Consider the following 26,671-nt stretch of genomic DNA (forward strand, 5'->3'; position numbering starts at 1 on the left):
TTTGATGATGGCCATTCTGACCGGTGTGAGGTGATACCTCATTGTAGTTTTGATTTGCATTTCTCTAATAATTAGCGATGTTGAGCATAATTTCATGTGCCTCTTGGCCACCTGTATATCTTCTTTGGAGAAATGTCTCTTTAGGTCATTTTGCCCATTTTTTAAAAAACATTTTTTTTGGAGTATAATTGATTTACATTGTTGTGTTAGTTGATGCTCTATAACAAAGTGAATCAGCTGTACATATACATATATCCCCATATCTTCTCCCTCTTGCATCTCCCTCTCACCCTCCCTATCCCACCCTCCCTATCCCACCCCTCTAGGTGGAGTGATAACTCACTGTAGCTTTGATTTGCATTTCTCTAATGATTAGTGTTGTTGAGCATCCTTTCATATGTTTGTTGGCAATCTGTATATCTTTGGAGAAATGTCTATTTAGGCCTTCTGCCCATTTTTGGATAGGGTTGTTTGTTTTTTTGATATTGAGCCGCATGAGCTGTTTGTAAATTTTGGAGACTAATCCCTTGTTGGTCACATTGTTTGCAAATATTTTCTCCCACTCTGTGGGTTGTCTTTTTGTTTTGTTTATGGTTTCCTTTGCTGTGCAAAAGCTTTTAAGTTTATTTAAGTCCCATTTGTTTATTTTTGTTTTCATTACTCTAGGAGGTGGATCCAAAAAGATATTGCTGCGATTTATGTCATAGAGTGTTCTGCCTATGTTTTCCTCTAAGAGTTTTATAGTATCTAGTCTTACATTTAGGTCTTTAATCCAATTTGAGTTTAATTTTGTGTGTGTTGTTAAAGAGTGTTCTAATTTCATTTTTTTACATGTAGCTGTGCAGTTTTCCCAGCACCATTTATTGAAGAGACCGTCTTTCCTCCATTTTATAGTCTTGCTTCCTTTGTCATAGATTAGTTGGCCATAGATGCTTGGGATTATTTCTGGGCTTTCTACCCTGTTCCATTAATCTATATTTCTGGTTTTCTGCCAGTACCATACTGTTTTGATGACTGTAGCTTTGTAGCATAGTCTGAAGTCAGGGAGCGTGAGTCCTCCAGGTCTGTTTTTCTAGCTCGGTTTTGGCTATTCGGGGTCTTTTGTGTTTCCATACTAATTAAAAAAAATTTTTTTTTCTAGTTCTGTGAAAAATGCCATTGGTAATTTGATAGGGATTGCATTGAATCTGTAGATTGCCTTGGGTAATATAGTCATTTTGACATTATTGATTCTTTGAATCCAAGAACATGGTATATCTTTCCAACTGTTTGTGTCATCTTTGAGTTCTTTCATCAGCATCTCATAGTTTTTAGAGTACAGGTCTTTTGTCTCCTTAGGTAGGTTTATTCCTAGTTATTTTATTCTTTTTGATATGATGGTAAATGGGATTGTTTCCTTAATTTCTCTTTCTGATCTTTCATTGTTAGTGTGTAGAAACGCAAGTGATTTCTGTGTATTAATTTTTTATCCTGCAACTTTACCAAATTCACTGATGAGCTCTAGTAGTTTTCTGGTAGCGTCTTTAGGATTCTCTGTGTATACTATCATGTCATCTGCAAACAGTGACAGCTTTACTTATTCTTTTCCAACTTGGATTCCTTTTATTTCTTTTTCTTCTCTGATTGCTGTGGCTAGGACTTCCAAAACTATGTTGAAGAAAAGTGGCGAGAGTGGACATCCTTGCCTTGTTCCTGATCTTAGAGGGAATGCTTTCAGCTTTTCACCATTGAGGATGATGTTAGCTGTGGGCTTGTCATATATGGCCTTTATTATGTTGAGGTAAGTTCCCTCTACGCCTACTTTCTGGAGGGTGTTTATCATAAATGCGTGTTGGATTTTTGTCAAAAACTCTTTCTGCATCTATTGAGATGATCATATGGTTTTTATTCTTCAGTTTGTTAATGTGGTGTATCACATTGATTGACTTGTGGATATTGAAGAACGCTTGCATGCCTGCGATAAATTCCACTTGATCATGGTGTATGATCCTTTCTTTTAAAAATAAATTTATTTATCTTTTTATTTTTGGCTGTGTTGTGTCTTCATTGCTGCACACGGGCCCTCTCCAGTTATGGCGAGCAGGGGCTTGTGACCTCTCTTGTTGAGGAGCACGGGCTCCAGGTGTGCAGGCTTCATTAGTTGTGGCATGCGGGCTCCTTAGTTGTGGCATGTGAACTCTTAGTTGCTGCATGCATGTGGGATCTAGTTCCCTGACCAGGGATTGAACCCAGGCCCCCTGCATTGGGAGCACGGGGTCTTATCCACTGTGCCACCAGGGAAGTCCCTGTTTGTTCTTTAAATTTCTAGCTCTATGTTGAACATCTCTTGTATCTTCTCAGTCTGTGCCTCCATTCTTTTTCTGAGATCTTGGATTATCTTTACTATCATTACTTTAAATTCTTTTTCAGATAGGTTGCCTATCTCCACTTCACTTAGTTTTTCTTCTTTTTTTAAAAATATTATTTATTTATTCATTTATTGGCTGCGTTGGGTCTTAGCTGTGGCACGTGGGATCTTTTGTTGCAGCTCACAGGCTTCTTTCTAGTTGTGGCACACAGGCTTCTCTCTAGTTGTGGTGCACAGGCTCCAGAGTGTGTGGGCTCTGTAGTTGCGACACATGGGCTCTCTTGTTGTGGCATGAGGGCTTAGTTGCCCTGCAGCATGTAGGATCTTAGCTCCCCAACCAGGGATCAAACCGGCATCCCCTGCGTTGCAACATGGATTCTTAACCACTGGACCCCCAGGGAAGTCCCTCTTTTGGGTTTTTATCTTGCTCCTTTGTCTGGAACATATTTCTCTGCCATCTCATTTTTTTCTGACTTTCTGGGTTTGTGGTCTCCTTTCCACTAGCTGCAGGAGCATAGATCCTCTTGCTTCTGGTGTCTGCCTGTGGCCGGTGACCTGGGTCCTGAGGCTTGTACAGGCTTCCTGGTGAGAGGGACTGGTTCCTGCCCACTTGTTGGTGGAGATGGGTCTTGTCCCTCTGGTGGGCATGGCCATGTCAAGGGATGTGTTTAGAGGTGGCTGTGAGCTCAGTATGGCTTTAGGCAGCCTGTGTGCTGATGGGTGTTCCTATCCTGCTGTGTGCTGTGTTCCTATCCTGCTGGTTGTTTGGGCTGAGGCATTCCAGCACTGGAGCCTGTAGGCTGTTAGGTAGGGCCAGGTCTTGATGCTAAAATGGCGACCTCTGGGAGGGCTCAAGCCAAAATATTCTCTGGGTCCTCTGCCACCAGTGTCCTTGCGCCCTCATTGATCTACAGCTGACCCCTGCCTCCCCGGGAGACCCTCCAACACTCGTAGGTAGGTCCAGCCGCAGCTCTTATGGAGTTACTGCTTTGTTCTTTGTCCCAGTGTATGAGAAACCTTGTGTGTGCTCTCCAAGAGTGGAGTCTCTGTTTCCCCCAGTCCTGTGGCACTCCAGCACTCAAGCCCCGCTGGCCTTCAAAGCCAAATGCTCTGGGGATTCCTCCTCCCAATGCCAGACCCTCAGGCTGGGGAGGCAGACATGGGGCTCACGACTCTCACTCTTGTGGGAGAACCTCTGCGATATAAATATCGTCCAGTTTGTGGGTCGCCCACCTGGTGGGTATGGGATTTGATTATGTCATGAGAGCGCCACTCCTACCATCTCACTGTGGCTTCTTCTTTGTCTTTGGATGTAAAATATGTTTTTTGATAGGTTCCAGTCTTTTTTGTCGATGGTTGTTCAGCAGTTAGTTGTGATTTTGGTGTTTTTGTGAGAGGAGGTGAGCTCAAGTCCCTCTACTCTGCACTCTTTTCCGGAATCGAGGGGCTGCTTTTAGTTGTATGGTTGCTGCCTCTTTCCTCAGCATGTGCTGGCAGTTATCACTTTGATATGGTGTGTGCAGGTACCGTGGCCTTTGCACTCTCCTGGGATAGCGGGAGCAGGTCTCTTACAGGCTGCTGTCCATGCATTCCCAGGACAGTGGGGGCAGGGCTTGGCATCTGCTCATAGGTCTCCTAGGGGCGGCTGTTATCTGTGTGCTCCAGGGACAGTGGGGGCAGCTCTTGGCGCCTGCTTATGGGTCTCCTAGGGGTGGCTGCTATCCATGCATTCCTGGGACAATGGGGGCAGGGCTTCTATCCATTCATTTTTGATGGGCATTTAAGTTCCTTCCATATCTTGGTTGTTGTAAATAATGCTGCAATAAACATAGGAGTGCATATATCTTTTCTAATTGCTGTTTTCATTTTCTTTGGATACATACTCAGAAGTGGAATTGCTGGATCATATGTCAGTTCTATTTTTAATCTTTTGAGGAACCTCCATACTGTTTTCCATAGGGGCTGCACCAATTTGCATTCCCATCAACAGTGCACAAGAGTTCCCTTTTCTCCATATCCTCACCAACACTTATTATTTGTTGTCTTTTTGATAATAGCAATTCTGACAGGTGTGAGGTGATATCTCATTGTGATTTTGAGTTGTATTTCCCTGATGATTGGTGATGTTGAGCATCTTTTCATGTGCCTTTTGTCCATCTGTATGACTTCTTTGGAAAAATGTCTGTAGTCCTATACCTATTTTTTAATTAGATTGTTTATTTTTTTGATGTTGAATTGTATGAGTTCTTTGTATATTTTGTATATTAATCTGTTATTTGATATACTATTTGCAAATATTTTATCTTATTCAGTCAGTGGCCTTTTTGTTTTGTTGATAGTTTCCTTCACTGTGCAAAAGCTTTTTAGTTTGATGTAGTCCTGTTTGTTTATTTTTGCTTTTGTTTCCCTCACCTAAGGAGACCTATCCAAAAATATTGCTAAGACCAATGTCAAAGAGTGAGTGCTTATGTTTTCATCTAGAAGTTTTATGGTTTTAGGTCTTACATTTAAGTCTTTAATGCATTTTGAGTTTATTTTTGTATATGGTTTGAGAAAGTAGTCCAGTTTGATTCTTTCACATATGATTTTCAAGTTTTCCCAACACTGTTTATTGAAGACGCTGTCTTTTCCCCATTGTATTTCCTTCTCTCCTTTGCCATAGATTAATTGCCCATATAAATGTGGGTTCATTTCTAGGCTCTCTGTTCTGTTTCGTTGATCTCTATGTTTGTTTTTGTGCCATTCCCATGCTGTTTTGATTGCTGTAGCTTTATAGTATAGTTTGAAATCAGATAACATGATATCTCCAGCTTTGTTGTTCTTCCTCAAGATTGTTTTGGTTCTTTGTCATCTTTGTGTTTTCATACAAATTTTAGAATTATTTTTTCTAGTTCTGTGAAAAATGCAATTGGTATTTTAATAGGGATTGCATTGAATCTGTAGATTGTCTTGGGTAATATGGTCATTTTAACAAAATTAATTCTTCTAATCCATGAGCCTGGTATATCTTTTCATCTCTTTGTGTTGTCTTCAGTTTCTTTCAACAGTGTCTTATAGTTTTCTGAGTATAGGTCTTTATCTCCTTAATTAGATTTATTCTGGGAGATCCCTGCTGGTCTAGTGGTTAGGATTCTTGGCTTTCACTGCTGCAGCCTGGGTTCAATCCCTGGTTGGGGAACTGAGATCCCACAAACCACATGGTACGGCCAAAAAAAAAACCTCAAAAAACCTATCTAAGTTTAAAAAAAGAGATTTATTCCTAGGTATTTTATTCTTTTTAAATGTGATTGTAAATGGGATTTTTATTCTTAATTTCTCTCTCGGATAGTTCTATGTTTGCGTATAGAAGTGCAACAGATTCTTCTATATTAATTTTGTATCTTGCAACTTTACCAAATTCACTGATGTGCTCTAGAAGTTTTTTGGTGGTGTCTTGTTATCTGCAAACAGTGACAGTTTAACTTTGTACTCTCCAATTTCTTCCTTTACTTCTTTTTTTGTTAATAAATTTATTTATTTTTATTTTTTATTTATTTTTGGCTGCGTTGGGTCTTTGTTGCTGTGCACGGGCTTTCTCTAGTTGCGGCGAGAGGGGACTACTCTTTGTTGTGGTGCGTGGGCTTCTCATTGTGGTGGCTTCTCTTGTTGTGGAGCACAGGCTCTAGGAGCATGGGCTTCAGTAGTTGTAGCACGTGGGCTCAGTAGTTGTGGCTTGCAGGCTCTAGAGCACAGGCTCAGTAGTTGTGGCGCACAGGCTTAGTTGCTCCATGGCATGTGGGATCTTCCTGGACCAGGGCTCAAACCTGTGTCCCCTGCATTGGCAGGCAGATTCTTAACCACTGTGCCACCAGGGAAGCCGCCTTTACTTCTTTAAGCATGGTTTCCGTTAGTTCTTTGAACATATTTACAAAGGACGCTTTGAAATCTTTGTTAAATTCCACATGTGGGTTCTCTCATAGACAGTTTTTGTTGCCTGCCTTTTTCCCTCTGTATGGGTCACACTTTCCTGTTTCTTTGCATGTTTCATAATTTTTTTTGAAAATTGGACATTTTATATAATATATTGTAGCATCTCTAGGTATACTGACCCCTACCCCGAACCTGATTGTTTATTTGTTTAGTGACTTAGTTGGCTCTTTTAGTGAAGTACATTTCTCCCTGCAGCATGAAGCCTCTGATGTTGATCCTGAATGGGTACAGCCTTAGGGATCACACCCAGCTGTTAGGCTCCACTAATTTTCAGCTGATTGCTCTATTTTTAAAAAAATATTTATTTAATTTATTTATTTTCCTTTTTTTTTTTTTTGTTGCATCAGGTCTTAGTTGCAGCACATGGGGTCTTCGTTGAGGCATGTGGGATCTTTTTGTTACAGTGAGTGGTCTCTTTGTTGTGGTGCTCGGGCTTCTCTCTAGTTGTGGTGTGCGGGTTTTCTCTCTCTAGTTATGGCGCGAGGGCTCCAGAGCGCGTGGGCTCTGTAGTTTGCGGCGTGTGGGCTCTCTTGTTGAGGCATGCGAGCTCAATAATTGTGGTGCACGGGCTTAGTTGCCCTGCAGCATGTGGAAACTTAGTTCACCGACCAGGGATCGAACCCGCATCCCCTGCATTGGAAGGAGGATTCTTTACCACTGGACCACCAGGGAAGTCCCTGCTTTATTGTTTTTGACAATGCTCTGTATCATCATTTGCTCCACACTCTGTTTCCACTAAAGTCAATTCTTTTGAAGGGGAGCTTTGGAATTTACTGTTTTTATGACCTGCCTTTCACCTTGGGCAAAATCTCTGAGTCACTCTTCTGAATCTAGGGGTGGGAACAGTGGCCTGCTTCTCTTAGAGTGACATCTCTGTTTTGTGAGCAGGGTGCTGGGTAGGGACTGTAACCTCTGGTCTTCTTAGCTTTCCTCTCCTAGTGTGGAACCCCTGCATTATGAGTGAGCTGGGGTGAGGGCAGTCAGGGCCCCCACATCTTTGGCCTGCCCAACCTGCAGTAGAGCCTCTGCTCTATGAGTGGGGTCTGGGTAGAGAAAGGGAGCACCCTACTTCTGGGCTGCACTCACTTGGGATCTAGTGTCTGTAGCACATAGCTAGGGGTGACGAGAAATGCTCATTACCTGCTCTTATTGGGGAGATACTGCAGCTCTTGACTGGGAGCTAGAGGAGAGAGAACCTCGTTTTCTTGTCCACATCTGCAGATTTTGTTACACTGAGCTGGGAAAAGGGTAAAGGAGAAGGTGGTGGCTCAGATGCCACAAACTCTCACTGTTTTTACTGAGATTTAGTAAATTTTCTAGAATAAATCTTCATTTGTCATATGCCCTTAGGCAATTTCTAGAGACTTCAGATGATTGATTTAGCAATCTTTTTTTAAAAATTAATTAATTTATTTATTTATGGCAGTGTTGGGTCTTCGTTGCTGCACGCGGGCTTTCTCTAGTTGCGGCGAGCGGGGGCTACTCTTCCTTGCAGTGCGTGGGCTTCATATTTTGGTGGCTTCTCTTGTTGCAGAGCACGGGCTCTAGGCATATGGGCTTCAGTAGTTGTGGCACGTGGGCTCAGTAGTTGTGGCTCACGGGCTCTAGAGTGCAGGCTCAGTAGCTGTGGTGCACGGGCTTAGTTGCTCCGTGGCATGTGGGATCTTCCCAGACCAGGGCTTGAACCAGTGTTCCCTGCATTGGCAGGCAGATTCTTAACCACTGCATCACCAGGAAAGCCCTGATTTAGCAATCTTTACCAGTTTTCGTTGTTTTCTGGGGAAAGGGTCTGTGGAGCTTCTCATGGCACCATTTTTCTCAGTAATGCCCTCAGTTCCCATGATTTTTGTTTTCTCATATTTGTGGCCTTTTGCAGTCCCTTCCCACACTAGATAGGCTGACCTGTGTAACCATTAGGATATGGCAGAAATTATCACAAAAGCTAGTTCACAAAAACATTGCAGCTTCTGCCCTGTACCTCCTTCCTGGGTCACTTGCTCTGGGGGAAGCCAGCTGTCTTGTCATGAGGACAAGCAGCCCAATGGTGGGTTCCTCCTGGCAAGCAACTGAGGCCTCCTTCCAAAAGCCAGCCCAAACTTGCCAGGCATACAAATCAACCATCTTGGGAGCAGATCCTCCAGCGTGTCAAGCCTTCAGATGACTTCAAATGACCAGCTGACGTCTTGACTGTGACCTCACAAGAGACCCCAATCCAGAACTACCTAACTAAGCTGCCCCGGGATTCCTGACCCACAGAACACTGACATAACACACACTTAGGTTTTGAGCTATGAAATTTTGGGTAATTTGTTATGTAGCAGTAGGTAGTTAATACATGATCTTGGGTAAGACCCTTCTCTTATGTTCTTCAGTTCCTTCATCTGAAAGACATTTTTGGACTAGATCCATAGTTTCCAACTGTCTGCAAGGAGCCCTATGATTTCATAGTGATGGGTAACAGGCTACCATGTGGGGCAAAGGGGAGGCCAAGTGGGCCTCCAGACTCCAGGCAAAGCAGCTCCACTTTTCTCTCTCTCTTATAAACTGGGCTTCAATGTAAGATTTAATTTGAAGAAAGAGTCTGTTTTTTGTTATCTTTGCTTTTGGGTTTTTTTTTATGTTTTATGATTTCTTCAATCTTACATGCTTATTTCAATTTAGTTTTCCATCTTGGAATGGGCATTTCATAAGGCCCTGTATTTCTAGTGTTTCTGATCATACAGTATAAGGAATGCTACACAACAAACCTCTAATTGCTCACAGGGGAATCTCTCTGGAGAGGGGAGGGGACTTTTCCAAAGTTACACAGTAATTTAGTGACCAAGTGAGGAATGGAATATAGGTCTCCTGACTCCCAGAAGAGATTATCTACGCTAATGAAATGGAGCTATCATAAAGAAAAGTATTTTAAAAAATAAATCTTCAAAAAGCAAAGACTAGAACTTGACTTTGTTCAAGTACGAGAGAAGAAAGGAAAAACAACAAATAAAAGACTCAGGACATGCTGTCCTACAGGAAGCTGGCTTGCTCATAAAGATAAATCATACAGGAGTAGAGATTAATGTTGGGAATCAAAGAGAACTTACATAGAGTTGTCTGGCATAGTTAGTCATTATTTATTGTGCAGTGTGGCGATCAGGCAATTCAGCAAGCTCCTATGGGGTGCTAGGCAGAGCTTGGGCTGGGACACAGACGTAAGCCATATATATATGGCTTTATGTAGTGTTAAAAGTTTTCAATAGTTGCTTATATTAAAAAATAAGTAGATTTCTGGTCTCTTTTGAATAATTGGCAAATCTGGGCTGGCATTGCTGCATGGGGGCCTTGGCTGGAGCTAAGTAGTAGCTGCCCCTAGAGCTGGGGTCTGAGCACTGCAGTTTCCTTCAGTCTCCCCCAACCCATTCCCTGTTGTTTCCCCTCTGAGGCCACCTGCTAGCTGCCCTTTATCACTCTGCTTGTGCTGTTATTTTTCTTAGAGTATTTTCTTATACCTCTCTTCACTTATTTACCCGCGTGACCCCAGCAAGGATCTGATTTTGAGACAACCCCCCAACCCCGCCCCTGTCCCGGACTATTTCCCTTCCTTCTTCCCTTGCACACAGAACTCACTGGAGGCGTGGCGCTTGACTTTGACCTGTGGGTCTGCCCGATGGGACTTCTCACTGCAGGTGGAGGCATGGCGCTTGATCTGGGCTCCAGAGGGACGCTCAGGCTCTTCGTCCTGGGTGAGAGATGGAAGAAGGTAAAGTGTGGGTGGGCTCAGAATCCTCAGTGTAGGTGCTTTCTGGTGCGCGCTCAGTGGCTGAGTACTACATGACCTCTGAGATCTTGGCCTTACATTTTTAGATGTGTGCAGCCCTCAACAGTTTATAAACCACTTGCACTAGCAGTGTATTACTTGATCCTCATACCTTCCTGTGGGGGGCAGCAGAAGGCAACCCTAAACTGGAATTTCTGCTGAGAGAAAAATTAGGAAGTCTCAAAAGACCGTGGGTGACGATATTTGATTTATCATAGATATTTTTGTCCTCACATCATTTGGACGTATCCTTCAAGTTTTCCAAATTGCTAATATAAAGCCTTAAGTTAAAAAAAAAGTCATAGATGAGATCAGCCAATGGTAGAAGTGACATAACTTAATAGACTGGCTATACGTTTTTGCATGAAGAGTCGTGAGAACACTCAAAATTTTGTCAAAGCTCAGGAAACCATGAGTGGAATATGATAATAATGTCATACAATACTGCTGTTGATAACAACAGTACTATTTACTCCTCTGCATAAGACCTTCCAATGTCCAGGTACTGTGCTAAGTTTTTTCCATAAAGCATTTCATTTAGTTTTTGCAATAGTCCTGTCAGGTAGCTTTTACCATATTTATGTGGAGCCAGGAAGTGAGGACCAGATAAATGAAGCCCAAGGTAACTTGGACTCAGCCCTGAGTGCAAGGTTCATGTCCTTAAGCACTAAGCTGTCTTGCTACTAAACTCTGCAGCTGAGAACAGTCTCAAGCTGCATCTACTGGTTCATATGAGTCTGAAGAAAGACCATATAGACAGAAGGATGGCTGGAGAAGTTTCTAGTAGCCAAGGGAGTCCTAGAGGTGAGAGCTCAGAGTGTCATCCAGCACTGTCCAAGGCAGGGGTCCTGGCCCGCAAACACATCTGCTTTCCTTGGCAGCTTGATTCCCTCTCTCTCTCCTCTAGCTGTGAGGCCTGACCCACCAACCACTGTCTGATCAGAATGTCATCATGTCATCCTCTGGCTCTCCCGTGGCAGGAGAAGCCACAGGGCATGCTGCGGAGCAGTATGGGTCAAGTGATGGCTACAGGGGCCTCACTGTAAATTAATAAGCTGGCATCTCCTTGGTTTAGTGAGCAAGACAGGAGAGTGTCCTGGGAGCTGAAGCCTAGACTGTGGTTGCCACCAGGTAAAGGCCTCTGGGGCCAGCCACCCAGTTATCATCCCCCTGAGACACTACCGAATCGGTCAATTCACAGAGCAGTAAACGGGGGTGGACAGTCCAACACCTTGCTCAGACTGGAGCAGTGCTTTATAGATGCAGAGCGCTTTCTTCTTCCTGGTCAGGGGATCTTTCCACTGCACTGCTCAGTCTCCTTTTCCAGAGATTCTTTCCCCTGAGCCATGGTCTGTCGTAAGAAGGTCCCCTCTCCCCCGCCTTCTAGCTGCTGGTTAAATGAAAATGATCTCTCTGAGGCAAAGGAAAGAAGGAGTAGTGAGGGAGAGCTAATAAGTGGCTTTTGCCATGTTCCCCGAAGTTCCAATGGACCGTACCTGCATCTTTTCATAAGGAACATCATCATAGACTCGGGGCTCAGGCCACTGATCCTGGCAGGATCTTGCATATCTAGAAGATACAAGGGACGATGATGATGATGGTGACAGTGACACTTACGCAGCTTACAGTGCTTTCCTGTCCATTCTCTCATTTGATTCTGGCAGCACCTTTTAATGGAGGTCAGAAAGTTAGTGATAGCAACCATGCCAGGCGGCACTAGGACATTGATGTGTTAAGAGCTTTATAGGCAGGGACCCATGGGATTCTCATAACAACTCAGGAAGCAGGTGATTCATCACCTCCATTTTATAAGCGAGAAAACAGAGGATCCAGGCTGGCAAGCAACCAGCCCAAGCTGTTGGTCGTGATAGAGCCGTGACTTGAATATGGTACTTTTAATGCCAAACTCTGCACACCAGCCCTGTGCCCGCCCAGAAGCTCAAGGGTATGGGGACGCTAAGTTTCCATGGCATAAGAGCAGAGCACAGGCCACTGTACAAAAAAGCTTCTCCTTTCTGGCTCATTCCGTCTACAGTGTCCCCTGACCCTGGGCTACCTCCTTTAAGCAGCTCACTCCTGCCTGCTAGAAGAGGAAGGCACCCACTCTGACTTCCCAAGGAAGCAGCCTTTCTCAGCCCTTCCTCCCTCCCCTCCCATTCCCAAAGCTGGACTCCGCCTCTGAGAGGGAGCTGAGATAGGCAAGGTTGTGGGTGGCTGTGGGCCATGGGGTGCCGGCCCTCACAGGAAGGAGTTGCGCCCTGCACTGACGATGCTGGTTAAGGTCTCCACGTCCACGTAGTCATAATGCAGCGCTTCGGGAGTGACTTTGGAGCCCATCTCCACCAGCAGCAGCCCGAGCCAGCGGCCCATGTCTTCGGAGCAGCTTGCCTGAGGGAGAGGAGGCACAAGCTGGGTTCACTTTGGCACCATCAGAGCCTCTGGCTACCTGCTCACTTCAGCCAAACCCATATTCATATAGTATCTGTTATGTACCCAATACTTAGGGATCCAAGAGGAGCAAGACTAGAACACACATCCAGAAACCCAAGTGGCTCCCACCTTCCCTCTATTCAGGTCTTTGCTCTAAGGCTACCTCCTCAGAGAAGCCCTCCCTGACTACCTCTCTAAGACACATAACCTCACTCACTATCCTCAGAGCCTTTCTGACCATTTGGATATGAAAACAAAATTCAGGTGTTCTCTGAATTTTTTTTTAATATTTGCTTTTTATTAAATGAGGAGGCTATTACATAACCCAATCAGATTTTTTTCTTGTATTATAAATGCCAATTATATATAGTACTGTATACAGGAAAATCTCCAAGAAGTTGCTGGTCAACTAAACATATACTTATGTTCTTATTTAAAGAGCATCATTATAAAATCAAGTTAGCACACAAATACTGAACTTGAATTTAAAAAGCACACTTTTTGCCAGAAAGCTCTTTGTTTAACTGAAGAGAAATAAGAGACCCATCTCAAACTATCAAAAGTAAAAGTGACTTACAGAGTCAATATTTCCTGAAATTTAAGAACTGACACAGGCAGTGGGTACTGGGCAAAGGAAACAAGATCAAGAGGCTGGGTCTTAGTTCTAGGAAAAGATTAGAGGCCATTGATCCTCTGTGGAGCTTTGGATGAGGCACATGCCTACCCTGGCCTCAGTTTTCTTATCTGTAATGTGAGGGGGTAGTTGTTTAAGTTTTCCTCCCAGTTAGTATTTTAAATTCTAAATAGCTGAAGGATTGACATGTAAAAAGAGAGTCAGCATATTCTGGGTGACCCCCGAGAGGAGGGCTGGTGCCGGTGGGTAGGTATGAAAAATGAATGGGTGAAATGAAATCGCATTGTCATTCAGCCATTTGTTCAACAGATCTTAATTGAGCCCTTAGTATGCGCTGGACATCGTGGTGGGTTCTGGAAAAACAAAGTATGCAGAACAGGTGTGGTCACTGCCTTCACAGAACTTAGGATTGCAACTCAATATGGAGAAAATCTTCGTAAAAATTTAGTTGCTTGGTGGGAGGAGCAAGCTACTTTGAAGGGCAGTGGTTTATCTGAGGTGAACAGTCACTGGTGGGAAGTAAATTTTAGAGAGGATTCCAGAATCAGATTGGAGTTTGATCAGACTAAATGCCTTTCAGGTTTGGGATTATATTTCTAAGGCAGAATAAACAAACCTTGGGTCTAGGGTTGCCAGATTTAACAAATAAAAATGCAGAATTCTCTGTTAAATTCGAGATTCAGATAAACAGTGAATCATTTTTTAGTATAGGTATGTCCCAAATATGGGATGTACTTCTATTAAAAAGAATTATTTGTTGTTTATCTGAAATTCAAATTTAAGTGGGTGTTCTATCGTTTAACCAGCAACTCTGTTGGTTACTTGGCAACAGTTGGCTTACTTTCCCTCTTCTTTAGTCCCTATAATGTCAGTAGCAAGGTACTGTGGACAAAAGCCAAAGTCCAGGCCAGAGCTCCTGTCACCTCCTACCACCAAGGCCCACCTGAATTTTCTCCTCTCACCTCCAAGATGGCGACCTCCTGCCGGTTGCGCAGGATCCTGAAGGCAAATGGGTGTCTGGGCCCAAAGCTTGGGGCCACCTCACAACCGTGGAGGGTGATAGCATTCACGTGGGTCCGCAGGTCCGTGCGGTCCTTATGGAAATACAAGGTGTTGCACTTTAGGCGGCACCAGCGTTCCTTCCAGCCATGGTTCACCAGCACATTCAGGTAACCTGGGAGGGGGAGACCAGTGGTGTGACCTCCTAACAGCCCTGGGGGATACAAGTCAGGGTGCGTGGGTCTACACCCCGGGGACAGAGCACTTGGATAACCCTTGTCCTCTAGCTGGAAAGAAGGCCTTCTGGGTCCCGGATCAGCTCATTCGTGGCCTGTGACCTCAGGCATCCTCTTCTGTCTCTGAGTTTCAGTTTGTTATCTATGAAATGGGGACTGATAATCATATTTGTACATACACGCACAGCCTTTAGACTATACCAAGCTTGATGAAAAGGACAGAACTACCATACAGAGTGAATAAAAGACACAACTCTTCCTCTTGCCTTTCCTCCTAAAATGTCAAAACTCTTACTGAAGACAGAAAATAATGGGTGATGCTGACATCTGGTGGCAGCATGTGGGAACAAAAACATCTAGCCAAGATAAAGAATTATAAAACTTGTAAGGGACAGGCTGATGGCTGACGAGTTTAGAATTCCCTCAACGTTTTAGATTTTAACTTATTTTTTACCATAACATGTCCTGATCCACTTACAAAATATTTCTTTACAGCCATGTGCTTTTATAATATTCTTTCCAGGTTAGCGGAATATTACTGTTTATCTAAAATACACGATTTTCTATTGGATTCCGGTACATGGAAAACTGCATTTAGATAGACAATATGTTTTTTTCCTTCCAAACTCCTTTTAACTCACACTGAATGCATTTCTAATGAAAAGTACTTAAAAATTTTTAAGCAAGAAATATCCTTGTAAGACTGGGCCGTAACTTAAACACCTGGCATAATATGTACTGGGAAGTAAGATACTCTCCTCTTGTCATAGTAGAGGAAGCTGAGGCCCAGAGGTGGGCAGTGATTGACACTAAGGTCACAGGGAGAATAGAAATAGAGTCAGTTGGCTTTTCCTTCTGTTAGGCGTCAGGGCTTCATGGAGGAGAAGTGATGGGAGGGCATGGATTATTGATGGAGTGGGGGTTAGCCTCCCAGTAGGAGGATTCTGTCCTCTGCCTTGGGAGTGAGGTAGGTTAGGCCTGGAGGGTCTCCTGGCTTGGCCCCAGGAGCCCTCATCAACAGGGTCTGAATTCACCTCCCCATGCCCGGTACCCACCACAGCATGGAACCTCCTCCTCGGTAGAGGATGTCTGCAGGTCATCGGCCAGTGCCTTCTTCTTAGAGAAGCTGATGATACGGGTGATCTTGCGGCCCGCAACCCTGCTCATTGAACCCTTCAGCTCTGACAGGCTGCTCTTCTTCCCTTTGCCTGTTGCCGTGGAGGTGGGTTAGGGGAAGGGAGGGAGCCCCAAGTCCCAGATCCACCCGCCCCTAGCCCTTCCCCCCAACCTTTCAGCCTGCACAGAGGGCTTGGCCTACAGCTCCAGGTATGGATAGGCCAGGTCACATCACCTAGGTCTCCAGAGTCGTCAGGACCTGCTCTGCACTGTGTGCTTGTGGCAGGCCTCTGCCAGCTCTAGCATTTTCCCGCCTGAGCCCCCAGAGGCTCCTACCGTGTTCGCGGCCAAGGGTGGAACAGTTGTCGCTCAGGCCCATGCTGTCGGAATCCGAGGTCTGCTTCTCTTGGGACAGCCTCTGGGGAGGGACACAGACAGCCCCCTATCAGAGGGCACACTTAGAAAGTTCTCCTTTGTTGGTTCAGTCTCCCCCTGACCCCTGTACATGAGGATTAGCTAACAAATATTTGTCAGCAACTGTCATGTGCTTGATGCCATACTGGTACGAGGAGGACAACGATGACTTAGGATGGTTGTGTCTTCCAGTTACTCACAGTCTATTTGGGGAGTGAGGAATTCAATATAACGGAGTGAGATTAATGTCCTTGGAGTTTGGACTACATTTGGTAGATGGGGAGCTGAGAAGGTATTTAAGTGGGACACTAATGGAGTTGGTTTTGGAAGCTGCCCCCAGCGGCATCATGGGGGTGGATAAGAGGAGGGCAAGACTGAAAGCAAAAGAGGCACTTAGAGTGTCATCCTGGGCAAGCTGAGACTTGATAGGGGGATGAACCAAGCAACAGTGAGGATGGAGAAAAAGACATGAGTTGGCATTTTCAAAATAGTTATGACAGGACTTGGTGACCAGTAAATATGAGTGGTGATGAGCAAGGAGTCCATTACAATTCTAGCTTGGATGAGAGGATGGTAAAGACGCACATACACAGCATGGTAACAACTTCATTGTCAGCCAACATTAATTTTTACTCATTATGCCAACTCTGGACCAGTCATTCATTCATTCCTATTAGGGAGTGGTGCAGAGTAGTCAGATGGACCTTGGAAGAAATGAAGTCTCTACTTAGCTGTGGGAATGTGGGAAAATCCTTTCATCTCCCCAAGGCTTCTCACTTGAATTACAACCCTTTCAGTGGGCTGCTGTGAGGTACCAGGGAACGGGCCCAAGTGAAACTGTGAGGCCAACAGACTGTATCATTTCTAACACCTGTGTGGTATGCGGCCATCTCACTTTAAGAAGCTAAATTATGCCAGCCAGACTCAGGACAAGACTAAAACGACACCCATCCACTTAAAAAGGTGGACTTACAGAGCTCTGAGGCCCCTAAACCTTTCCTGCCTAGGATACCCCAGACCAGGCTCAGGGATGCTTTGCTGTAAGCATAGTACTAGAAAGCAGGGGGAGATAAGAGAGGCCATGTACTCCCCCCAATTTCCAAAGGCTGGAAAAATGGCAACTGTCAGAAATTGGTTAGAACTGTCAAGTATAAAGTATCACCCCTGTAAATTGTGAGACAGAAGTTGTGGTTCTATTCTGTGATGGTGTACAGATGGTAAGTTTTTCATCAAGATAGAAAGCAAATACAAAGAAACACTGTGAGCACTTTGGAATTGACTTAATGATGACACCTCAATCACAGGAGTCCATGGAGAGACAGAGCCACCTATACCACGTCCTCACTCCCACTCTTCTCCAACAATACCACGCTAAACATTTTAGCTACCCTCCCCCTGTACACTCAGCCACAGGAGAGCCCATCTCTACAGGCTTGCCTCTTCCTCCCCTCTACCCACCCTCTGAAATGCACCACCGCCTGCAGCTGCAGGTGTGTGTACACACACACTCTCTTTCAGACTCACACACACACTCTTTCACACACACACACTCTTTCACACTCATACACACACACGCACGTCCTCAACACTGCTTTCCTTCAGCCTCCACTAATGGCAAAGGCCGAGTGAGCCCTCCACCCTTCCTCTCCTAATGACTCTGCTGACCCCACCTTTGCTTCTGCTGCTCCCTTCCCTTGCAGCCTCTGTCCCTTGGTCCACCTCTGCCCCAGTGGGGCAGAGTCTTGCCCATTCTTTAAGGCTCAACATAGGTGCCCAACCTCCCTAACCCCTCTTGCCCCTCCAGCCAGCATGAGCCCCTGTCCCCTCACTATGGCTTTCCAGGACAGTCGAATAGAGTTGACACGTTCCCCTTCTCTCCGAACCCATCCACACTGGCCTCTTTCCGTCCATGCTTTTTCCTGCTCCAGGGCCTGTTCTCCCTGCTTGGAATGCCTTTTCCCTCCCCCTCCTCACTAATTTTTCACCCTTCTCTGAATTGTGCTCCCTCAGGAAAGCCTTTCTTGACCCTGACACAAGATCAGCCCCTGTCATGTGCTCCCAGGGTACCTGGTACTTTTCCTCCCTGGCGCTTACACAGCTTGGCATTTCTAAGTCTATGTGATTGGATTCATGTCTGAACCCCTTGCTGGGAGGGCAGGGGGTGTGTCTGTTACTGTTAGGACTGCACCCAGTGCCTAGCACAGTACCCAATGCACGGCAGATACTAACTACTCGTCCAGTGGAGCTCAGGAAGCTCCCCTTGAGAGGCAGGCTGGCGGTGTGTAAATCAATTAGCTCTGTTCCTTATTAACTATATGTGACTTTGGGCAAACCTCTCTGTGCCTTGGCTTCCTCTTCTGAAAATGTAGTTTATCAGAGTTGCTGTAGAAATTAAATTAGGTAATGCACGTAAAGCATTTAGGACAGTCCTGGCCACACAGTCATATTTTCTATAATGCTAGCCTTTATTATGTAATGTGAGACCCATGTATGGGAGTCTTTTTTTTTTTTTTTTTTGCGGTACGCGGGCCTCTCACTGTTGTGGCCTCTCCCGTTGCGGAGCACAGGCTCCGGACGCGCAGGCTCAGCGGCCATGGCTCACGGGCCCAGCCGCTCCGCGGCATGTGGGATCTTCCCGGACCGGGGCATGAACCCGTGTCCCCTGCATCGGCAGGCGGACTCTCAACCACTGTGCCACCAGGGAAGCCCTGTATGGGAGTCTTAACTCTCCCCTTAGGGTTTGGGGTGGAGTCCCTTGATCACCCACAGCACCTGGTGAAGCATAGGCATTAGCATATGTTTGCCATTGGCCTGACAGACTATGAAACAACCGTTTCACTTATGTGCCAGTGGGGCACACTCCTTCTCTGACTAATTTCAATTTAGTTTGCATGGCTCAGTTCCAACGTGACCTCTTCCTGTCCTGGCAGGGTAGTCACTCCCTCCTCAGGCTTGTACTGCACCTTGGACACGGGCATTCATTCATTCATGAATTCAGTAGACATTTATTGAATGCCTACTGTCAATGCCTGGCTTTACCACCAGCCTGTGAGTCCCCTGGGGCAGAGCCCGTGCGGAATGCCTGGCCCAGAGGGAACCTTGAGAAGACAGAGGTACCTTGTCCAGGTCCACCTTGCACAGGAGGACTGGGGATCTGGGCACATCTGCCCCCTCAGCACCCCCAACGGACTTGCTGACCTCTCGGATGACCTGTGGAGAGGACACACATCTGTGAGCAGGTGGGCAGGGACTCTGTGGAGGCAAAAGCAAGAATGGAGTCTGTTGGTCAGGGCCATCAGGCAGAGCAGCTGGGATCACTGGGTGGAAGAGATGGGTTGATGTGGCCTCCTGCCCCATTTGTGGGGCACATCAGGATCTGAACAGGCTTTCTTCTTTGTCTGTCCCTTGAATTGGGCCCAGAGGCTTGGCTTTTAGACCTGGTGCCATTACTAATTAGTTGCGTGGCCTTGGGAAAGCCATTTCCCCGCTCTGGGCCTTAGTTTCCCCATCTGTAACATGGGGATATTAGTGGTCCTCTGCTTATTACGTCCTTAGGTGTGTGAGGACCAGTGAGATGACGGGTGTGAAGGGCCATGTGAACCAGGATGCCCTGCACAGGCATGAGGACTCGCTTCTGTGACATGTTGGAACTTTACAACAACCTGCAGGGCAGCCAGGGTTATTCTCTCCATTTCAAAGATGTGGAAACTAAGACTCCAAGGCATTCACCTGAGGCCATGCAGCACAAGCATCCAGACCATGAAACAATAACGGACCACTTGCTGCTCATCTGTCAGGTGGCTTTGCGTGGATTATCCCATTGTATCCCCACAGCAGCCTTGTGGGGCAGGGGCACCTTGATCCCCAAATTACAGATTAGGATGATGAGGCTCTGAGAGGCGAAGCCATGGCTGCCTGCCCTATCCTCTGGGCTAACTGGCGTGCCAAGGCAGGCCTCTTAACTCTAGGTCTAGGGCTTCTTCTGACCCAACCAGCCCCTTGAGGACAGAGCACTCTCCCCCACCCCCACCCCAGCATGCAGGTTCTCTCTCTTCCTTCCCCTCCTGAGACAAAGGCAGTAATGAGAAACAGTAAACATCCCAGTGGGAGAGCTGGTTATCACAGGAAGGAAGGGAGGATGGGGAGGGAGGGAAGGAGGGGTTTGGTTTCTTTGTTCCAGCAGGAAGATCAGAGGAGGGGAGAGCTGCTGTAAGGGCCTGGGGGTGAGGGCTTCACCATCACTGCAGAGTAGTCACTGGCAGTTACTCAGGACTTACTGCCTGGCAGGCCCTATATCAAGTACTCTCTAGAATCCTTACAAGAACCATTTTATAGAGGAAGAAACTGAGGCACAGAGAAGCAAAGTCCTTTGCAGAAGATCACACAGCCAGTAAATGCCACTTAGGTCTGGGACTTGAACTCAAGTCTGTGTGGCACCCAAGTCCTCCCTTGTCATCAGTATGCCACCCTGCCTGTCACCTTTGGAGTAGGTTTCCTTATTTGCTTCTAATCCTTGCCCGAACCACTTGGTGGTTGACCTTGGGCGAGTCACAGAAGCTCTTTGTGCCTCAGTCTCCTCATCTGTAAAATGGGAACAATATTAGTCCCACTGTGAATAGTAAATGAAGTCATGTGTGTAAAGCTCTTAGCACAATGCATGGCACAAAATAAGTGCTCAGTACATGGTAACTCAAATTGTCGTGTAGCTGCAAGATGCAGAGGCTGGGTCATAGGTGGATGTGATAAGTATGCACGTTTCACCTAAGGTAAGAAAGAATTTCTCCTCTATTAAAAGAAGAAAAAGGATTAGCTTGTCTAATGATAAAATCAACTTCCTTTTTAGGTATTAAGCTCCTCATTCCTGGAGATGTACGTTGCAGGTAGGATAGACCCACAGTAGGCGTGTTAGAAAGGGGATTCAAATAACTAGAAGGAACACAGGTCTCCAGCCTGAGGTCTGTCTCCTGGAGATGTCCGAAGCCCATTTCCACATAAAGCCCTAGCTTTATGTGAAGGGCACTGACCCCCTCTCCCCCGAGCAAGGCCTGTTCTTCCAGTGACAGGGGCCCACTCCATTGAGGGCTGGGTCCGGGGAAGAGAGGAAGGAAGGAGGGAGTGGGGGTAGGCGAAGGCACAGCCCCCCTGTACCTTCAGCCACTCCTCGGCCTGTTCCCGGCTCTGCAGTGCCAGCACCAGGACTTCGGTAGCCCCCTGGGAGAAGCGCAGCTCGTGCCTCTTGTGCCGGCTGTCCTTGGGCACGTAGATGACGTTGCAGATATCCAGCGCTAGCCTCAGATGTGGCTGCCGGTCCTTGGAGCTTTTGTAACACTGGACAGGAATAGAAGGGGTTAGGGCCTCCTGGAGCGGAGAGTAGAGGGAGGAGACAGGGAAACTCAACCTACCCCACAGAGACCTCCCCACCCAGTCCAGCTGTGGGCACTGCATGAAGACAGGGGCTGTTCACCACAGAGAGGAGAAGCCTGGGAGGGGCATCTTTGGGCAATCTCCAGATCTCAAGGGCCACTGAGTGGTCCCAGGGGTCACAACTACCTATTTAGGAAGAGGCAGATTTTAGCACAATACTAGGAAGACCGTTTTAGTCTAAAGAACCAGAGAAGAAACAGGCTGTCTTGGGAGGAAGCCAGCTCCCTGCTATTAATGGGCTACATGACAGAAATGTGGGGGAGAGAATTCTAGCAGAGATGGAGGGTTGGGCTTGGGAAGTCAATAGTTTATCAATAATGATTCTCACTTCCCAATTCTTATTATGAGGCTAACATTACCTTGATACCAGCACCTGACAATGACATTACAAAAAAGGAAATCATAGGCTAATCTCTCTCGTAACATAGTTGTAAAAACTAAAACAAAATATTAGCATATAGAATCCAGACACACATAAAAACGTATTGCATAGAGACCAAGTGGGGTTTATTCTAGGAGTGCAAGAGTGGGTTATCATTCAAAAACTAACTGTATAATTCATCATATTAACAGAAAAAAGGAGAAAAATCATATATCCTAATAGAAGCAGAAAAAATATTTGATAAAATTCTGCACCCGGGCTTCCCTGGTGGCGCAGTGGTTGAGAGCCGCCTGCCGATGCAGGGGACATGGGTTCATGCCCCGGTCCGGGAAGATCCCACAGGCTGCGGAGCAGCTAGGCCCGTGAGCCATGGTCGCTGAGCCTGCGCATCCGGAGCCTGTGCTCCGCAACGGGAGAGGCCACAACAGTGAGAAGCCCACATACCGAAAAAAAAAAAAAAAATTCTGCACCCATTTGTAACATAAACTCTTAGCAGACTCTTAGAGGAGAACTTGCTTAATGTGATAATAAGGAACACCTACAAAAAACCCATGGCAAACATCAGCTTTGATGGTGAATTATTGAACTTTCCTTCGAGATCTGGACTGAGACAAGAATGCCTGCTCTCACCACTTCTATTTACATTGTACTGGAGGTCCTAGGCAGTACACTAAGTCAAGAAAAAGATAGAAGGCATAAGGTGTGGAAAGAAGTAAGTCATGATTCTTGGCCTGGTTCTGGCCTGGGATGAGCTTTTCACTGCTGCAGCGTGAGAAAAGGTCATGTTTCAAATGTATGTATGTTCGGTAAGGCTTGCCAATAGGTAAACAACCTATCTCATTTTTTTTTTACCTGAAATTATGTCCATCCTTATACTTTGGAAGTAAAGGTACATTTCTTTTATGAAATGCTACTGATTAGAGATGGTGAATTAAAAAAAAAGTTTAAAAAAGCAAGTTATATAATAACAAGTATTACATGGGCTCAGTTTTAGAAAAGACAGATGTATGGAAATGAGGGTGGAAGTTTATACATCAAAATCTAACTGTGGTTAGCTCTTGGTCAACAGGGTTAGGTGGGTTCTTTTTAAAAAATCATTTTTCATTTTATTTTCTTCTGGCTTTATAAATAAATACATTTACTTGCATAATGAAAAATGATAAACATTGTTTTAAAGTGATAAAAAATTCATGTCTGGCAAAACAAAACTTGATAAAGTCTTTATCAGGTCTTCAGGTTTTGTTTTGTTTTTTAATTCTTCTCGGGCGGGAGAGCCCTGATCTCAGAAGCACCGGGCTTTGAGCCTCTGTGCGCAAAGCAAACCTAGAGGAACCGAGGCAGACATGCCTGAATGCACACAGATACACAGACACACACGCAGGCACATGCAAGTCCACGTGAGGCCGAGAGGCACTCGTCTGTGGCCACTCACCAGGAGCTGGTCCTCCTTGATGACGGTCAGCTGCTTGGCCCACTGCCCGAAGCGCTTTTTCCGCAGCAGGAAGGCACATATCCTGCAGTCCCTCACCAGGTGCATGGAGGCCTCCTCTGAAGGCCAGTGGTGTGTGGGCTGCGGCCCTTTCCCTTCCTCCTCCTCCTCATCATAGGACTCGTAGGAGCTGCTCATGGCGTCAGAGTCATTGTCTGCAGGAGCCACGGGAAAGGACCCGTCCCTGTGCCGTCACCGGGTGTGGGGGGCACCTTCTTACCCCTCTGCAGGCATCCCTGCTCTGGGGCCCCGGGGCTGTGAAGGGGTAGGTGTGAGGTGTGATGTTGGTAATGACTAAGCCCCCGCATGGGCGCTGTGTCTTACAGATTTACTACTTGCTTTGTGATCTCAGTGACTTCATCTCTCAGAGCTTCAGTTTCCTCATCAATAATAATGAATAATACCTACCTCACTGGGCTATTGTGAACAGCAACAAATACAGAGTGTTTAGCCGAGTGTCTGGCACTCAGTGAGGGCTCAGCAAACATCAGCTTTTGTCTTTACCCATCATCTTTGCATCCAGTCTCAGGTCATTCTCATGGCACCCAGCAAGTCCCCATTTTATACAGAGGAATCTGGAGGCTCAGAGAGAATAAATCACTCACCTAAGGTCAGTCACCAAGAGTCAGGGCAAGGGCTTGGTCTGGGGCTCCTGACTCCCATGCCAGCAGTCTTCCCACTGATTCCCAGGGTCTCTGAGAACAAGGGCTTTGAGGCCTCCGTGGCGACCCCAGGGAGGTGACGGGGTGGTAGGCACGGGCATGCCAAGGTCAGGTCAAGGCCTGCTCTTCGTGAGGACGGAATTGGACTGAACATCCACCTGGTACTTACAAGAGTTCTTCAGCTCCCCATTCATCCTGGTCGCGGGGTAGCTGCTGTCTGCATCCTCGTAGTAGCTGTCCACAATCGAGTGGGCTGGGCTGCAGTCGTCTGTGGGGTTGGCAGAAAGAGCAGTACTTGGAGAAATGCAGGCAGACTCCAGGCGCCAGGGCTGGGGAAGATCGTGGACACCATGCCCTCCTCAGGGAAGAGGGAGGGAAGAGGGAGGGAAGAGGGAGTAGAGCTTCTTGTCGTCACTCCCCGGCCAGGGTGTGGAGCCTCATCTCTGCATCTCATCTGCTCTAGCTCCACACCTGCCCCCTGTGCTCCTGTCACCAAGAACTGCCTTGCTGGGCCCTGTCACACTTCCAGGCTTATGTTCATGCTATTCTCTGTGCCCTCTTAGCAACTGCTAGAGCATTCCTCACCCTCTAAAACCCAGCTCGAAGATCTTTCCTTTGACCTTCCCAGGCAGAGAGTGGTCAGCCCCTCTCCTCTGACCCCAGAGCATTGGTGTGTGTGGGTGTGTGTCTCAGTCACAGTTCTGGTCCCTGTACTGCAGGGAGTGGTGTCCCAGCACCTGGGCCCAGACCCCCTTTCTATTCTGCCTTTGTCTCATCTTCTTCCACTTCAGCCCCTCCGCTCACTTCTTAATACATCCACCCTCTCCTCTCCTTCTAAATTTCTGTGACTACAGAGGAGGAACTGGGCTAGAGGAGATAATAATAACACATAAAATGGTGAATACATACAATAACACAACAGCTGCTGATGCTGAACTTTCACTTTCCCATTCATGGGAATCAGTGCAGTATAGGAGTGAGGTTATCCCAAATTGTATTCTGTATCACAATTACCGGGGGTCTTTTTATTTATTTATTTTTCTTTTCCATTATAGTTTATTACAAGATATTGATTATAGTTCCCTATGCTATACAGTAGGGCCTTGCTGGTTGTCTGTTTTGTATATAGTAGCTTGTATCTGTTAATCCCAAACTCCTAATTTATCCCCCCCACCACCTTTCCCCTTTGGTAACCATAGGTTTGTTTTCTATGTCTGAGTCTGTATCTGTTTTGTAAATAAGTTCATTTGTATCATATTTTAGATTCCACATATGAGTGAAATCATATGGTATTTGTCTTTCTCTGACTTCACTTAGTATGATAATCTCTAGGTCCATCCACGTTGCTGCAAATGGCATTATTTCATTCTTTTTATGGCTAATATTTCATTGTGTGTATATATACAGATCTATCTATCTATCTATCTCTCTATCTCACATCTTCATTACCCATTCATCCGTTGATGGACGTTTAGGTTGCTTCCATGTCTTGGCTATTGTAAATAGTACTGCTATGAACATTGGGGGTACGTGTTATCTTTTCGCATCAGAGTTTTCTCCAGATATATGCCCAAGAGTGGGATTGCTAGAAGCTGCGCCACCAGGGAAGCCCCTGGGGGTCTTTTTAAAATGCAGATCCCTGGACTGTACCCCCAGAGATTCGGATTCACTGATGTGGGCTGAGCTGAGGAATCTGCACTAAGGAAAAAAAACTATTTAATAGCATAGTTCTAAACATATGTAAAAAGAGAAAATATATGGAACTCCAAGGAATCAGACTTTTTAAAAACAAGATTATTTTCATACAGATGGTCTCTGGAGCATACTTTGAAGCTCAGTGGATTAAGGCATGTGCTTTGGGGTTAATCAGATCTGAGTTCAAATCTATCTCCATCATTTACTGAGTGACCTTGGAAAGAAAACAGTTTCTCTGCGTTTCAGATTCTTTGCCTATAAATCGACATGAACAGTTCTGACCTTGGATTAGTGATGTGACACATATGAACTCTCAGCACAATGCCTGGCACACAGAACATCCTAGGCAAATACTAGATATCATTATATTTATCATCTCTTTTGATTCCCACAATGCAGGGAGGTGGGTATCAGACCCACTTCACAGATGAAGAAACTGAGGCCACACATTTTGCTAGTGATAGAACCTGGATCCGAACTGAGGTTGCCAGCTCGGGGGACAGGTACACATCCTCTCCTCCAGGAAGCCTTCCTCCTTTCAGACCAACTTGCTCTCACACCACCTGTTCCTCAGACCGCTGCTCTGGGCTCTCAGCCCATGCTGTCCATCTGTTTCTTGAGGACGGCAGCACTCAAATTCCGTGACTGGGACACCCAATTGTATCTCCCAAGTGAGGCTCAGAGCTTGCTTTTCCCAGGAGGCATTCTGAGGTCTCAGATGCTGGTGACATCCCTGTGAGGTGGCCTGGGGGTGCTCAGGCCAGAGGTGGGGGTGGGGAAGGAGGAGGTGCGAGGGGGAAGAGGGAGGGAGCACCAGGGTCATAGCACTTGGACACCTGGTAGGCTGGACCCTGTGCGAGAGGAAGGATATTTCCTGTTGGGCTTGGTGCCCTCTCCCTGGATAAGGTCCCTGGCCTTTCCTGAGGCACTCCCTACCCTCCTGCCCCAGGATCCCTGCTGCTCCAGGAGGCAGCTTCTCTGCCCCATCTGAGCTCTCTGGGGACTGGGAGGAGCCTCGCTCAGCTGAGGGGCTGGTCCTGGGATTCAGGGCCCAGCAGCACTTCATCCCCTCCTT

General features: G+C 46.2%; 1 protein-coding gene across 5 annotated transcripts in view; it reads right to left on the reverse strand.

Annotated features, from left to right (window-relative positions):
- AFAP1L1 (actin filament associated protein 1 like 1) overlaps positions 1-26,671 on the reverse strand; it is a 71,007-nt gene that overhangs the window by 14,248 nt on the left and 30,088 nt on the right. The window contains exons 6-16 of one of the 5 annotated variants that reach the window (XM_024738243.1): positions 24,071-24,169; positions 23,744-23,821; positions 23,183-23,394; positions 21,093-21,272; positions 19,062-19,154; positions 15,867-15,948; positions 15,470-15,622; positions 14,142-14,353; positions 12,358-12,503; positions 11,612-11,684; positions 9,926-10,037 (exon numbers count right to left, since the gene is read on the reverse strand). In XM_024738243.1, coding sequence (XP_024594011.1) covers positions 9,926-10,037; positions 11,612-11,684; positions 12,358-12,503; positions 14,142-14,353; positions 15,470-15,622; positions 15,867-15,948; positions 19,062-19,154; positions 21,093-21,272; positions 23,183-23,394; positions 23,744-23,821; positions 24,071-24,169 — 1,440 coding nt within the window. Of the gene's footprint in view, positions 1-9,925; positions 10,038-11,611; positions 11,685-12,357; positions 12,504-14,141; positions 14,354-15,469; positions 15,623-15,866; positions 15,973-19,061; positions 19,155-21,092; positions 21,273-23,182; positions 23,395-23,743; positions 23,822-24,070; positions 24,170-26,671 lie in introns of all 5 variants that reach the window. The other 4 variants (XM_024738242.1, XM_024738246.1, XM_024738245.1 and 1 more) reach the window with 4 other exon arrangements.

Source organism: Neophocaena asiaeorientalis, unplaced genomic scaffold (genome assembly GCF_003031525.2).
Source record: "Neophocaena asiaeorientalis asiaeorientalis breed wild unplaced genomic scaffold, Neophocaena_asiaeorientalis_V1.1 scaffold404, whole genome shotgun sequence".
NCBI lineage: Eukaryota > Metazoa > Chordata > Mammalia > Artiodactyla > Phocoenidae > Neophocaena > Neophocaena asiaeorientalis.